The sequence below is a fragment of the Gadus macrocephalus genome, chromosome 15 (genome assembly GCF_031168955.1).
Source record: "Gadus macrocephalus chromosome 15, ASM3116895v1".
In the NCBI taxonomy this organism is placed as follows: domain Eukaryota; kingdom Metazoa; phylum Chordata; class Actinopteri; order Gadiformes; family Gadidae; genus Gadus; species Gadus macrocephalus.
In genome coordinates this window covers 7,888,099-7,902,775 of record NC_082396.1, presented here as the reverse complement: position 1 = coordinate 7,902,775, position 14,677 = coordinate 7,888,099, and the positions used below count along the sequence as shown (strand labels likewise).

General features: G+C 41.7%; 1 protein-coding gene across 2 annotated transcripts; it reads right to left on the bottom strand.

Annotated features, from left to right (window-relative positions):
* Nucleotides 1-581: 581 nt before the first annotated feature.
* slf2 (SMC5-SMC6 complex localization factor 2) lies at nt 582-13,705 on the bottom strand. 2 transcript variants are annotated; one of them, XM_060072850.1, is made up of 20 exons: nt 13,532-13,705; nt 13,003-13,037; nt 11,415-11,638; nt 11,212-11,275; nt 8,859-10,378; nt 8,582-8,670; nt 8,365-8,475; nt 7,989-8,156; nt 7,156-7,258; nt 6,239-6,326; nt 5,830-5,971; nt 5,637-5,724; nt 5,224-5,400; nt 4,638-4,732; nt 4,423-4,510; nt 3,972-4,061; nt 3,384-3,461; nt 2,852-2,938; nt 1,732-1,800; nt 582-1,206 (listed from the first exon to the last, which is right to left on the bottom strand). In XM_060072850.1, exons 1-20 carry the CDS (start codon nt 13,555-13,557, stop codon nt 910-912), a joined length of 3,639 nt encoding a protein of 1,212 aa, XP_059928833.1. In that variant the 5' UTR covers nt 13,558-13,705; the 3' UTR covers nt 582-909. The 2 variants fall into 2 exon arrangements, with proteins under 2 accessions (XP_059928833.1, XP_059928834.1); XM_060072851.1 differs by having other exon boundaries at nt 8,868-10,378; nt 13,532-13,704.
* Nucleotides 13,706-14,677: the final 972 nt, after the last annotated feature.

The window sequence follows — 14,677 nt, the reverse complement described above, 5'->3', positions numbered from 1 at the left end:
ATTTGCTAGTTTTAAAAAGTGAGAGATGTCACAGGCCTATGCAATTAACTGTCAGTTTAGTCAATAACACGATCACCATCATACTACCATATCACCATCATAACTTCTTCAACCTCACCTCCACTCTGCCCACACACCCTTCATCAGATTTGTCACTGCTGTTAAATCTCTGGTCGAACAGTATACTCAATTTGAAACCCATCTGTACGGTTTGTCTCCTTTTCTCCTCATTTTTACTGTTTCTAGTGTTTTTAAAGAGGTTGATTGAATTAGAAAGTACATTTAATTGATTACCAGGTGTAAAACAAGCAGGGGATGAGCCGTCCTTCAAGGGGTACAGGACTGACCAAAACCATTAGTTAAAACATGCAAGTGAGATAGTGTAGGATCATCCTGCATGTCACACCATCAAGAGTCACAATGTATGAGAAAATCATGAACGTCCAAAATACTGTTGTCTAATAAGACATTTGAAATTTTAAAATCACTCACACTCTTGACTGTTTTAAAAAAGACAAACCTGAAACTTTATTCTGAGAGGTTCCATACTCGCTTGTCAATAAAGCCAAACTACACATCGGTCAACATGATATTGTACATTTTAATCAAAACTTCCATAACAAGACATACCCAAAGAGTATCTTATTAAATGCATAAAAAAACTAAAATGTACAAAGATTTGGAATAATGTCAAAAGTGCACATACGAACAACCACTGAAAATGATTTCAAATACAAACTGTAGTGCAAATAGAAAACAGATTAAGGCAATTATTATTGATAAAACCCTGAACACAGAGATTCCTGTGTTCAGTGCCACTGGGCTGGCAGTTGTGGGAGCAAAGTGTCTAGTGCCAACCGAATGTTCACTAGAACCTCACCTAAAAACAAAATATCTTTTTTTTCCCCCCTAAGAATGCTCCATTACGACTGCTGTGAACACCTCTCCTCCCGCTGGTCCCTTCATCTGCTCCGGTTCTTTGTCGTTTTCCATGGCACCAGTGGGCTCCCCTTCATCCATGTCTTCATCCACCTCCTCCTCCCTGTCTATCGAGAGCCCTGGTTGGTCCGGGGCATCGCTGCCCTCCTCCTCCTCCTCCTCCTCCTCCTCCTCCTCCTCCTCCTCCTCGGACATCTCTTTTGTTTCAACGCTGCTGCTGCTCAGCATTTCCTGGGGGGACGGCTTCCAGAAGTCAAACAGCTGGTCCTGGGTGGAGGAATGGTGGCGTTACTGACAGTATGAGCATTAGAGTGCAACAGGTGTACAGCAGCAGTGAGTCAACCGTGAACAGCAGTCCCTCATACAGGACATTCAAACTGTGAACTACATCACAATCTATCAATGGTATTAAACCATCCATTTTAAGATTGTCATCTTAAAATTTACTTTTAGTTTAGCTTTCTTATAATCAAGTTGCGTGTGTGAAGCTCTTTTGTTTCTACCTCTACTATGCATCTTTGTGATTAAATGCACACTTGTTTTGTTTCTTTACACGCAATGTGTTTAACTTTTGCACTCAAAGTGCTATGCAACTTAAGTTTGGCTGATTGATTCGATTATGTTTACACACCTCAGTTCCTAACAACTGCTTTGTAAATATAACATTTTTATTTATCTAATGAAACCAATTAAGTCAAATGAATGAAACCAATTCATTTGATAAATTCGACACATTATTTGGAGACAGAAAAACCAAAGCCAGTGAACAATGTAAGGGGGAATTGATCGTACGTTGAGCGGTCGGATCCTTTGAATGAGCTTCAACCACTTGGTGTAGATCCTGGCCACCAGGTCATTCACCTGCAGGGAAAGGACTCATTTAATATCAGGACATCCATCACCACACCAGTTTTTACATTGAACATACAATACCTTGCTCATGTTCGAAGTTGAACACCAATACAATGTTTTCAATATGGAAAGTAACAACTGTTGTTTTTATTTTTTTGATTGGAGCTGTTCAGAAGAGAAATGGATAAGATAGTCCACAACAATGTATGAATTAATCTGTTGTCAGACTTTAGATAAATATCTACAATCTGATAGCAAATATGTTGCTGGAGGCGGGGATCTGCAAGCCCGCAATAGACAAACAGAAACTCCGCTAGCAGCAGTTAAAGGGATACTTCACCCATTTAGAACCGGCGTTCTATCATTATAAAATCGCTATTGTAATATAAATAAATATATAAATAAATATCAGTCTAAACCAGTTGGCCCATTTTTTCTCATCTAATTTTCTCCCGAAATGACGTCAAATGATGCGTTTGACGTCATTTCGGGAGAAACCTCTTGTCCCGCTAGAAGGGCCGAGGACTACAACACACTTTTGGTGGCCACCAATAAGGAATGAGAGGGGGCGGGAGCTCGCGTACAGAGGGGGAATGAGGGGGACGGGAGACCGACAGGTGGGCGGGGCAGCGAGCGCAATGCACCGTGGTAGTTGGAGGTTTTCTTACTTTGAGCCAGAGAGACCATGAAAACACTCTTTCTGCCTTTTTTCAGGCTAGGGTGAACTGATTTCAATTTTTTTTTCACATTTATAATACATTGAATTATTTAATTCATAAAACCTTCATATTCCCACCGGTGAAGTATCTCTTTAACTGTAAAAATGTCTGAAAAACGAACACTTTGACTGTAGAAATCCACTCATTAAAATCCACCTCTGAAAGCTTAATTTGAGTTTGCTTTGTTAGAATATTTCAACAAAACGGGCAACGAGGTGTGACTTCGCCCGTTGCCGTCCTGTTTTCCGGCTCAGGCTCCGTGAGGCTCAAGCTTCCCTAGAAGGTCTGCTTTAAACGTAGCAGAACTGCTGGGTCCGAGAGGAGAAGACCGTAACACCAACCCTGTTCCGGTACAGACACTTGTCATTCTCATTCATGTCGCGCTTGATGTGCCGGTCCAGTTCATAGCACAGCTCCAGGAGCTGCTCCTGGGGTACAAAGGAAGATCATTTATGAAGTCCTGCACACTCTCAACACTTTTTCATTTAGGGCCTGCTGCGCAGGCTTTCATTGTCTTGCAGATGTAACTCCCACTTATTTCAACCAGAATGCTTCATTGGCGTTACTTTCTAATACAAAACTGCCAATAACAAGTAGTACATGCAACATAATATTTTGTCCTAGAGGGCAATGCAAGTTCATATTTACATCATATCCCACGTTTTTCAAACTTTGATGATTTCATATAAGATTTGACCTATTATCATCCCTACTGTGTTCTACTATTTAACCCACCGCATCACTAAAGGTTTTCCTTTAATAAAATAGTACAGGACAGTCAATGATCCACCAAGAATTATAAGCTAAAACGTTCTTCACCTAAATTAGCATCAAACATAAGTGTTGTCTTTGTGTGAGGAAGTGAAGACATACCTTTTGCGAAGGTTGGAAAAGCGAATAATTGGATGCTTGACTGAACAATGTCAGCAGGCTGTAGCAGAGGTAGTAGGTCTGAATAAAAAAATAGATTACATCAGACTAGAATAAAACACTAGAATAAAACACAGGCTCAGGGTGACCTCACACACTATCGCTTAGCAATCTAATGCATGTAGAGGAACCATTATTATTTAAGTATTTATCCAACCTATATTCATTCAGGAAGTCTCATTTAGGTTAATGACTTGCAAGAGAGACATGGGGAATTGGACTCATACTAATGTACAATCTACGCATCATTACAGATGGTATAGGCAATTTCGTTTATTTTTTTTAAGGCAAAAAAAAAAATGCAATCTTATCCTTAAAATGCCATTCATCCAAATCATAAGTACTTAATACATATATTTTAGCATATAACAACAAAGATTGTGAAACAATCAATTACACATCCAAAATATTTTAGAGGACGGTAATGGCTATTAAATAGAGATAGACATTAAAACAAGAGTGGAAGCGAAACAAATAGCCATACGCAAAATGGTGCTAGGAATAAAAGGTAAAACAGGTGCACTAGCCGACCTGTTGGTCTATCGTGTCCATGTCGGAGAGCATGCGGCTGCGGAGGCTGGAGGGCTTCATACGGGATAGGTAGGGCAGCAGGTAGGACAGCTGCAGCGAGAGACACACACACGGTAAGAGAGACACAAACACAGTACGACACACACGGTTAGAGAGACACAAACACAGTACGACACACACACACACGGTACAACACACACACACACGGTAATAGATACACAAACACAGTACGACACACACACGGTACAACACACACACACACGTAAGAGATACACAAACACAGTACGACACACACACACACGGTACAACACACACACACACACACACACACACAAACGTACGTTACCGAGTCAATATTCATTTGTTATCGATCTATAAATGTATGCACTGAAAATGTGAATTAAGACCAGGCAACGAAATAGATAACCAACAGTACACTCCAAGAGCTCACCTGAAACTCTTTTACAGATGGCTTGTAGGTGCAACTTCCATCCAACAGTTTGGAAATCATGCAGACACTTAAGTGTCTGCGGAGCTGCCTGAAGAGAAAACAAGAGCACTGAACCTATTCCTGAACCACAATATCATATAACTCTGGTGATGACAGCAGAGGGAGTCATAACAGAGAGGTGGGTGGGAAAAATATGGAAGACGCAAGGTACTCACTTTCCCCGCGCGTGATCGGGCAACAGCTGGACCAGGCAGCACATGTTATGGTGGTCGGCCGTCAACTCAGTGACTGCCAGACACATTCTGGGTAGCTGGAACCACAACAACAACATCAACCCTTGCAGCTTAACCTCCATTAAAAGGTTGGTCACAAGAACAAGAGGGAGACAAACCTCCTGGTTGTGATTGACCATACCGGCACATTAGAATTAACGTTCAAAGACATTGGAGACATAGGCGTGTGAATTGAAATGCTGATGAGCAGATTATCTGTATCGCAAAATAGTGGTTATACAGAGATCATGCAAATAGCAATAACCAATGCTCAAACAACAGACAAACAACGTATAGTAAAAGCTCAATTACAAAGAAATGCATGGAAAATTTGTAGTATTTGTGCGGAAAAAAAAAGTAAATAAATCTATAAATAAAAACATAAATCCAGACTCAAAAGGTACAGTGCGGACGTGACCATGTTCCTCCTATGGCCTGTAGGTGATCTGAGGGGAAGTGAACTTTCTTTAAAACAGTCCATCTCTACAGGCTTTCACAGTCGGGGGGAGGGGGGGGACCTCCTACTGACCATGTTCTCCCAGTCCCGGACGTTGCTGAGGATGTGCCGCTGCAGGCAGCGCAGGTCGATGTGGGGCTCCAGGGCGAAGTGAACCTCCAGACCGAGCCGGCAGCTCACAGCCAGGAGCAGCAGCAGCTCGGGGTCACTGAAGGCCCGCGGGCACAGGTCCATGCAGTACGACAGGTACTGTGTGCGGAGGGGGAGGGGCACGACACGGCCGTGAGTCAGGGGCTTGGGTTGGCGACGTCTACACCAAGACGCTGCTCTGTGTTTAGAGGGCAGCGCTTCACCTGCTGCTTGCCTTCACCGCCATGTTTCAGTGTTTGTTTTGTATGCATACTGCTTTCTGGATTTTTTTTATTCACCGTTCTATTCTGTGTGGAGCACTTTGTAAAACTTCATCTGAAATCATCATGTCTCACCTTGAAAACGTTGCTATAGTTGTGCTTAGGGAAAGTGCTCCGTTTCTTGGGGTCGGATGGACTTTCACTGCTGATATCTTTGTCCGCCCTTTCAAAGAAAAAACAAAACAAAACAAACAAACACAGACTTCTTTAAGAAACAAGTGAAGCTTCGACATAAGGTCGACATGTGATTATTGAGGTTGCTACTCACAGCAAATCTCCTTCACTGAAGGGAGGTTGAAGCCTCTCCAACGGGAATAGGGTGACAAATGAAGCACCCATATTTAGCAGGACCAGCGTCACATCTGCCACACTGGGCACCCACACTTCGAATTTCTGGCTGCCGCTCTTCACTGAAACATGAACACAAAAACACTGTAATGGAAAATCCGGTTTTAGCTTTACTTTGACTTTTTCAGCTTTTACCATCAATAACCCGTTAAATACTGACAAGGACCCCTTTTGTTACCTTTACGATCACACTCACACATCTGCTGTCATTCAAGAATCAAGTAGCGTTCTTGGAAGGGCTTGAAACTGTTGCTCTTTTTTTACAATAACACACACACACACACACACACACACATGCAGAGTGGTGAGTGAAGGATGCAGTCAGTTACCAATGTGGTTAGCAGCAGAGCGTGCAATAACACAAAGGGCTTGGAGGATCTTATCAGAGATCATTCTCTCAGTGTGAACGGACATCATCTGTGAACACAGAGATACGGCACATTAAAACTTGAGAAGCAGACCGGGTTCTAACTCTTTTCAGCCAAGTATTTTTTAAGAACGTTTTTATATAGCCTATCTGTGCTCACAGAGGTTAATATTTCATTGTATAAAATGTCAGTAGCGGTTACCCTCATCTTTTGAATGAGTAGCATGATACCACAATATCTTTCTTATCAATGAAATCTCTGAACCAATTCGCAGTAAGCGTTATAATAACCTTTGACGTACAATCAGTCAATGTCAAGAATATCAAATCAAATAATCATCCCAAATAATTTTGGTTATCTGGTGAAAGCTGGAAAGAACCATAGTGCAGTGGGGTATGCAAAAAGACTACTTTATATGCCAGCCTTTTTTTTGACTAAAGGCACTTTAGCCTGAGAGGACTCACGTTAGCAACTGGCAATTACGTTAGCATGATAGCATTAGCTATCATGCTAACGTGATTGCAATAGGTGTGAAAGACACCTCGACCTGCAAAAAAAAGATTCAGACGAAAGCTTACAAATGTGTTCCCTAATGTTAAGTTGTGTTTCATTCTGTCACGTATATTTCGGTATAATATCTAATATCTCAAACCAGTATCCCCTCAAAAAACATTGCAAGCGAGCTCCTTACCTTTGGAAGACAACTGAATATAGAATATGGTGTATAGCCCACACAAACATAATATATATTTTGTAGCTCAATGTTCAAGCTCTTTTCCATGAGATTTGAGACATTTTCATATGTTTCCGATGAAACAACATTAAAAAAAATCCAGGCTTTCCAAGACGGGTGGGACGGGCGCACCATTATTCATTACCTTGAACAGGAATCGTGTGACCTTTGGCGGGCAGGGGGAGAAGTCGAATGCGTCCTGAAACATGCCGATGCGGATATGTAAATTCAGCTGAGCGGGGCTTGACCTTCAGAGAGCAGGGCAAGAGAGAGACCACGTAACCATGGAGCAGCAACATTAGAACCATTGTTGAGATTTGAACCCTAATCATCATAAACTATAGTCTATCTTTTAGAATGACGCAATCCTCTCTCTCAAACAAACCAAGAGAACGATCATCGTTGTCTTTGTAGAAAGTTAGTACCATTCATTTGTTATCCACCATTGATGAATGGAGAATTTCCAATAAGGCTTGTACATCAGAATGCATCATGGGAGTTTTTCCTGGCGATACTCCCTCATTTTAAGAAGACTCAAGAACGTTTTAGTAAGTTCAAATCCAAAATCAATGTAGAATATTGAAACCTCCAACAGAACAATGTCTTCCCATTATGAAAAATTATTCCATGATAATTTACTCAAATAGGACCATATATGCTATTACTACCAACATAATCTTCAAATGCTCTTAGGCTTCCATAAAAAAAGGCGATTATCGCCTGTGGGGTCACAAGCCTTATATTAATGTGTAATATCTGGGAGCAGTATAGTCCAGTACTCTAGCGGTTAGTTAGTGCTTGACACCTGGCTGCATGGTTGTTTGTTCGAACCCCAATGCTTGCGGTCTACCTGTAGGTTTCCTTCAGCAAGATGTGTAACCTCCATGATGAAATGGATATGCATTCAATGTATGGTGCCTTGGATAAAAATGTCCACTAATCAACAAATACCACTGACACACAAACGCTTCTGCTCACCAGAGAAGGGTCTTCTGCGTGGTTCCCTGAGGGTCGCTCTTGCAGTGTCTGAGTTGCAGTGTGTGCTGGCTGAAGAGGCGTCCACAAGTGTCCAGGTCGAACACCACCTCTCCAGGGTGGACATCCTTGATGCTGCTGGACACCACCCGGAACCGCTGCACCAATTCCCTGGAGGACAAAGAGATCAGGAGGCATGAGTGATAATAATAAAGAAACAAAAAATAATACAAGAATCGAAAATAAAAGCATTACACTTTGGTATCAACACAGTAACAAGGCAGGGAAGCCAAAGTCAATCAATCAAACAAATGTATGTATGCAAGTAATATTGTGTCATGCAAAAGACGAACGCGTCAAAGGTATCCTTCTCACTCACTGCTGTTCAGACGGGATGGCCCCATAATAGGCCTCCTCGTCCTCCCCATACTCAGCTTTCCTCAAGTCGTCGTCTATGCAGGAGAGCAGCACCGTCTCCTGGTCTTTAGATCTGATGGGGGGGGGGGAACAAAAACCGGTGGACAACATTTCCACCATCATGGTCCACATTGCGTAGTTGGCTGGTGCTCAATGGGAGCAAGATCCGACTAGGGTACCTCTTAATGCTGCGGATATCCATCAGCATCTGGTCCAGGTTGTTTCTGCAGCCAAGTGCTTTGGAGGTGGACTTAAGTGCCCGACGACGCTGAAAAAAAAAAAAAGCAAAGGGTCATTAAACCTACATGTTGTTGATGCTTTTTTGTTGCCAGGGTCTAGAGTTTACTACTATAATTTTGTCTATTTAGAACCAATAATCTACTGACAAAACAAAAGTTCAACACTTTCAATACTACTGTTTCTATAAGTTTCAAACAAATAGGAAGCTTAAATGACCCAGCAAACCATTCTGCTGGGGATGGTGCGTAGCCGGGATAAGATGGGACTGGGGGGCTTCGGTAAGGCCTTCTTCTCCGGCATGTCCGGCTGTTCAGCCGCGATCTGAAGCATCTCCTTCATGGTGGGAATCTGCTCCTCTTCACTGCTCTGTGCTTCATCTGGATCCACTCCGAAGAAGAGGCCAAAGCCCGGTTCCTCGTCGTCTTCGACCACTATCGTCCCACCATGATCGGCGTCTTCCTTTGTGGACGGACGTGCGGAGGATGAAGGGTCTTTGGAAGAAGAACCCTCCACTGCGGGTAACGCGTCCCCCGTGGCTGATGTCCGATTCTCTGGGTTGAGAGGAGTTTTATGCACCTCCACCGGTGCACTGTTGTGTTTATTGAGCTGCTTATTCGGTAAAGAAACTGGGAGTTTTAGTCCACCTGCTAGTGATATTGAGTTGAGGGGCAAATCCCTATTCAACCTTTCCAATTGAATAACGAGTATGGGTAGTTTAGGGCAAGACGTATATTTGGCATCCTTCACATTGACAGAAGCAGTTAGACGTGCACAATTTGTGTCAGTGGAATGCTGTTTTTGCTGAGAAGGTGATTCAGCTGAGGGGGTACTTGAGGCGGCTTCTGCCGAGTCTGGAACACAGTCACCCTCCGTGGAGTTGGGGCCCAGTTTTTCCTGCTCTGCCGTGGATAGTACTACTGCTTTATGCTTAGGGTTTGAGACGTAGATCAAGGGGTCGGGGGTGAAAAGGTCAGCTATGTCATCAAGTATTACAGAGGCTCTCCTGCTCATGGATTTATTTTGCCCCGTGTTACCGCCCAGTGGCCCAGTAGAAGTGGATTTGGAGGTTTGTTTTGGAGCCCTACACACGTCACCAATCTCCTCTGTGGTACTTTCTCCTGATTTCTCATCCTTACAGGGCAGCTTTACCTGTGGGGGGATAGTTTGCTGAGAACAGCCTATCTGGTGGCTTTCCAGACAGCCACTTCTGTTGATGCTGCTGTCCTTGGAGTCCTGCACAGTTGCGCTGTTGTTCTCCCGTCGAAGCCGATGACATGGGCTTCTGACACCTTCTCTTTTCTTTGTCTGTATCAGCATCCTCAAGCGTTGTTCAAAAGAAGATTTGATTGGGGAACGTAGATACACATAATCCTCTGTGACTTTCACCATGTGGGCTTTCCTCACCCCTGGCAACCCGGGCGAATTGGACGGAGACATAATATCAGAGTCAGGCGACGATGGGGGGTTCAATTGCGGCAGCATCATCGAGTGTACAGACAGGCTACTAGCCGCTTCTTTGGCGAGATTCGTGTTTGTTTTCTCCGGTGACAGCTCCAACCTTATCAAGGCGCTTGGCGAGGAGCTTGACAACGCTGACAGGCACTGGGATTGGCTAGCGACGCATTTTGGGTTCTGAACTGGGCCTGTTATTGAATTTTGGAGGCATGTTTTTTTCAGGCTGCTGTCGATTACTTCAGAGTCACTGCACCTCTTCAGTAACGAACAGTTGCTCCGAGCTGGAGAAAAGATACAACGGACACCATTTATTTGGTCAGTTATTTATTTTTACCAGCAATTGCTTTCCTGAGAATAATCTAGCATTATTATTTGAGGTATTATTTGTTGATGAAGTACAGTAAAACCCTTAGATATAAACGGCAGAAAGAAAGATATAAAAAGATATATGTATGAATAAAATTCCAAGAAAGAATAAAACATATATATATATATACATATATACCAAAACTTGGGACACCTTCTTAATAGAGCTGTCAAGCGATTAAAATATTTAATCGTGATTAAATCGCATTAATGTCACAGTTAACTCACGATTAATCGTGATTAATCGCAAATTATTTTTCTATGCTAAATATCCCTTGATTTTTTTGGCCCATAATTCTTCTCATTTTAATTCTCTTATCAACATGGTGAAGTGCATCGGCTTGCCTTGTGCAAATGATTTTTTATTGATAACAACATTGGCATATACTGATCAAAACAGGACGATACAAAAAAAGAGCCTATAGTGCAATTAAACGACTGCTTTGAACAAATGTAATTTGAACATAGCAGTCAGGCTACTGCTTCTTTGTTTTCAGCCAAAGAAAAAAAAAAAAGAATTGCGTTAATCGCGCGATAACATTTTTAACGCCGTTAAAATTGGTTTGCGTTAACGCCGTTAATAACGCGTTTAACTGACAGCTCTACTTCTTACACAATGATTTTATACAAATGAGCAAATAGAAAACTGAGGAAAGTCATGTGCCATCATGTGATTTCTACTCAGGGGGTAAGGGATTACAGTCAAATGAAGATATATTTTTGGAGCGATCACGTGAGATAATCTTACCGGGATGCAACTTCAAACTTGAAGAAGTTTGTGCAGTTTGTTTCTGTACTCGGAAAGCATTGTTCTAGCAAAGGAAAGGAAAGTTTTACAGAAGTGAACATTGAATAATATTGCCGGTCGTCAGTTAGAAAGACTGTTCTTATTGGAAACTATGTATACAGTACAAGTTAAGAACCTGATGAAATACCGGCTGAGATCTTTACCTGAAAATTTTCCGCTGGTTTGGACACTTTTGGAGAGGAGAGTGAATCTATAGTTCGAGTGTTGGCTGGGGTAAGAGACTTGTGGCTTTGCAGAGCCGACATCCTCTTTTGTACTGATAATGAGAGGCGGTTTTGAACCTGAGAGGGTTTCATGGGGGACTCCTGGAAATAGGGTAGCTGGGATGGAGAGTACTGCTGCATTGGACAACCCAGATAGTCCTTCACTGAAATACATACAAATAATAATTTTAAAAAAATAACCAGGGATTCCTTTTTGGAATTTCCTTATCCAAATCCGAACAAAAAGTTACAAAAATTGACCAGATAACATAGTATAACATGATCTGGACTAGCATAATGGTAGACATTGCGGATATGAAATAAACCCTCTTCTGATTTCTAACTAGCAAGTGCTGGGCACCACAGCTTGCAGATAAGTGACCCCTCGAAGCCATGCAAAAAATCCTAGCCATGCAAATATGGGAAGATGAAGTAAACTTTGTTTACAAGAAGACCAATAAGAAGCATACAGTCTCAAGAAGTAGATCTAGAGTCTGTGTAAAATAAGACAGGAGATTTTTCTGCAGAACGAGTGGTTTAAAAGTGGTTAACTTCCCCGGGTTTCACCGAAACAGAGAGATAAGGGCCTGGGCAGAAAGATAAGGCCCAGTTATTTTTACATGATTCAAACCAAGTTGGTAGAGTTTATCATTCAAAAATTAGTCAGTGTATTATTATTTTACTGAGACATAAGGCCTGCTTCTTCTCATTAGTCATTTATATTTGCGTGGCTATTCTTGTTTGCATGGCTTACATGGCTTTGTGAAGAAACATATTTGTTGACACTAAATACAAGCTGTGGTGCTAAATCTGAGTTAAAAGCTGCCTTCTGACCCAAGCATCTTTGAATCACCTATGTAGTAGTCTGTGACTATAACCTAAGCTTCAAACTGTTAAAATTGAACAATTTACAGTGGTCTCTGCACAAAGGGTCAAAAAAGTTGAACACATACAAACGAAATAACTATTTAAAAAACATTTGAATATTTATACACACCTCTAGACTGAAAACAGGGGACGTGAAGACAGATCCACACAAAGCAGACACGTTTACTGAAAACTAGGGGAAGTTGGTACTTCAACTAGTATTGCTCAAGAGGCTAATAAAAGGCAAGGATCTTACTCTTCTGTTCCGTATCCTCTTTGCACAGGATGTGCTTACACTTGCAGGACTAAACTGCACAAGCTTCTGATCAAATTGATATCACCATGAGCCAAACAAGCCATAGCAACGACTAGAGTGATTAAAACTGTCGTTTAGACAGAAAAATAAAACAGACCACAATGGTGATTAGAGAAAAAAAACCGAAGCTATCTCTCCTGGAATATTAAATTATTTGTTGTGCATCTTAGCCTTCTACAGCAGTAGATACACCCAAGTCATACGATCATCTTTCTCAATCAATAAGCACACAGATCACAACAAGGCTAAAGCCTAGGCACCTTGTGTATAACATCTTGTCATGTTTGTAGCACCTCCGCAATGTTAATAAGGTCCATATCACCTAAATCCTAATGTTTGACCTACCTTTACTCGTTGGCGAGTAGTACTCTGACATGGTTCTGTAAAAGTTTAGAAACATAAATGTTTATTGCCTGACCTTGTGACGAGCTATAAAAAAACAGACATTACATGTATACCTCATAAATTATATTCTTATACGAATTCGTGGATGACGTTTAAAAACAAGAGGGAAAACTAATATAGTACTCATCACATTGACGTTACTTAAATTAATCACCAAAGTATGCTGATAAATGTTAGCCAGCAACGATGCAAGTGTGTAGGGTCCAAGCAGAAAACTCCGGAAATGCTAGCCACAGAATTCATAGATTATATTATCCTATACTTAGTGTAGTTGAACAGTATCATGAGCTTCCTTTAATGTACTAACCAAGGGCCATCGTCGATATCGTAATATCGAAACATACACTTAGGAGCAGTCGGCTAAGCTAGCTTGTAGGTTCTATAAGGAAATAATAGTAATGTACCATGACCTAGCTTACTGAAGTGACTACAATCCTTATGTGTGAAGCAAATAAAGCCTATGTTTTACCGTGGGTTCCCTTGATTTTCGGACATGTTTATGTTGCAGAAGACATAGACAGTTATAATTCCCCATATGTAGGTAAGTCCAGGAAGATGTTCAGTATAGTTCGGACCCTTCTCCCGCCTGGTGCATGTTGCTGGCTCTCCTGCTAAGGTCCAGCGCAATGCATTGTGGTAAATGCAGTTCAGATCAATCAAAACTGAAACCATGGCAGCCTACCCCAATACCAAATCTTTGAGTGTCTAACCCCATCCCACATAATCACCCCCTTTCAAAGTTACTCAAGCACACCCAACCACCTTGCCCGAAGCCAGGTCACCGCCTAATTATTTAATGAAAAAAAGAAAATAACAACACACAATCGGAGCAACAACCGTGTACGGGAGTTGCAAAGAGTATATGTAATAAAACAAGTGTTATGTCAACAAGATAACATACTGACTCTGGTGCAAAAGACCGGGGTTCTAATCTCGGTACGAAGAATAGGGCGTGGATTTTATAAAATGCTGTTTCAATATCCTAGTCTAGCCTATTTGGACATAGGCTGGTCTATCCTTTTAATAACATTTTTTTAATTTAGAAATCTGTATTTTGATAAGATGTATCTTATTCGTAAATGTATCATAATAAAACCACGTGACATATGACATCCGAACCAGCAGCTGGTTCGTTGCCTGAATGAATCACTTGACTGGTCCGCGGCTCGGTGGAGAAGCTTTGAGCAAAAAAAAAAGAAACCGACTCAATCCATAAGGCAGCCTACCTCAATACAAATCTTTGAGTGTCTAACCCCATCCCACATAATCACCCCCTAGAGTTACTCAAGCACACCAAACCAACCTTGCCCGAAGCCAGCTGGTCACCGCCTAATTATTTAATGAAAAAGAAAAACACAATCGATGCTACAATCGTTTACGGGAGTTGTGCATAGTACGTTATGTATGTAATAGAACAACGTAAAGTATCGATTAGAGTAGACTAGGGGATAACACACTGACTGTGGAGTGGAGGATCCGGGTTCGAATCCCATTCCTGGGGGGAAAGTATTTATATGCTGTTTCAATTATATCCTAGCCTACATATCTGGACAGAAGGCTAGGCATATCCCTTTAAGAACAATTTAGACATCTGTATTTAGATCAATCTTTATTC

Coding starts and splice junctions, on each gene's coding strand:
- slf2 (XM_060072850.1), bottom strand. CDS start 13,557: ATGTCCGAAAATCAAGGGAACCCACG. Junction 13,038..13,531: donor GAAAATCAAGGGAACCCACG/GTAAAACATAGG, acceptor AAACTTTTACAG/AACCATGTCAGAGTACTACT. Junction 8,476..8,581: donor GATATCCGCAGCATTAAGAG/GTACCCTAGTCG, acceptor CCCCCCCATCAG/ATCTAAAGACCAGGAGACGG.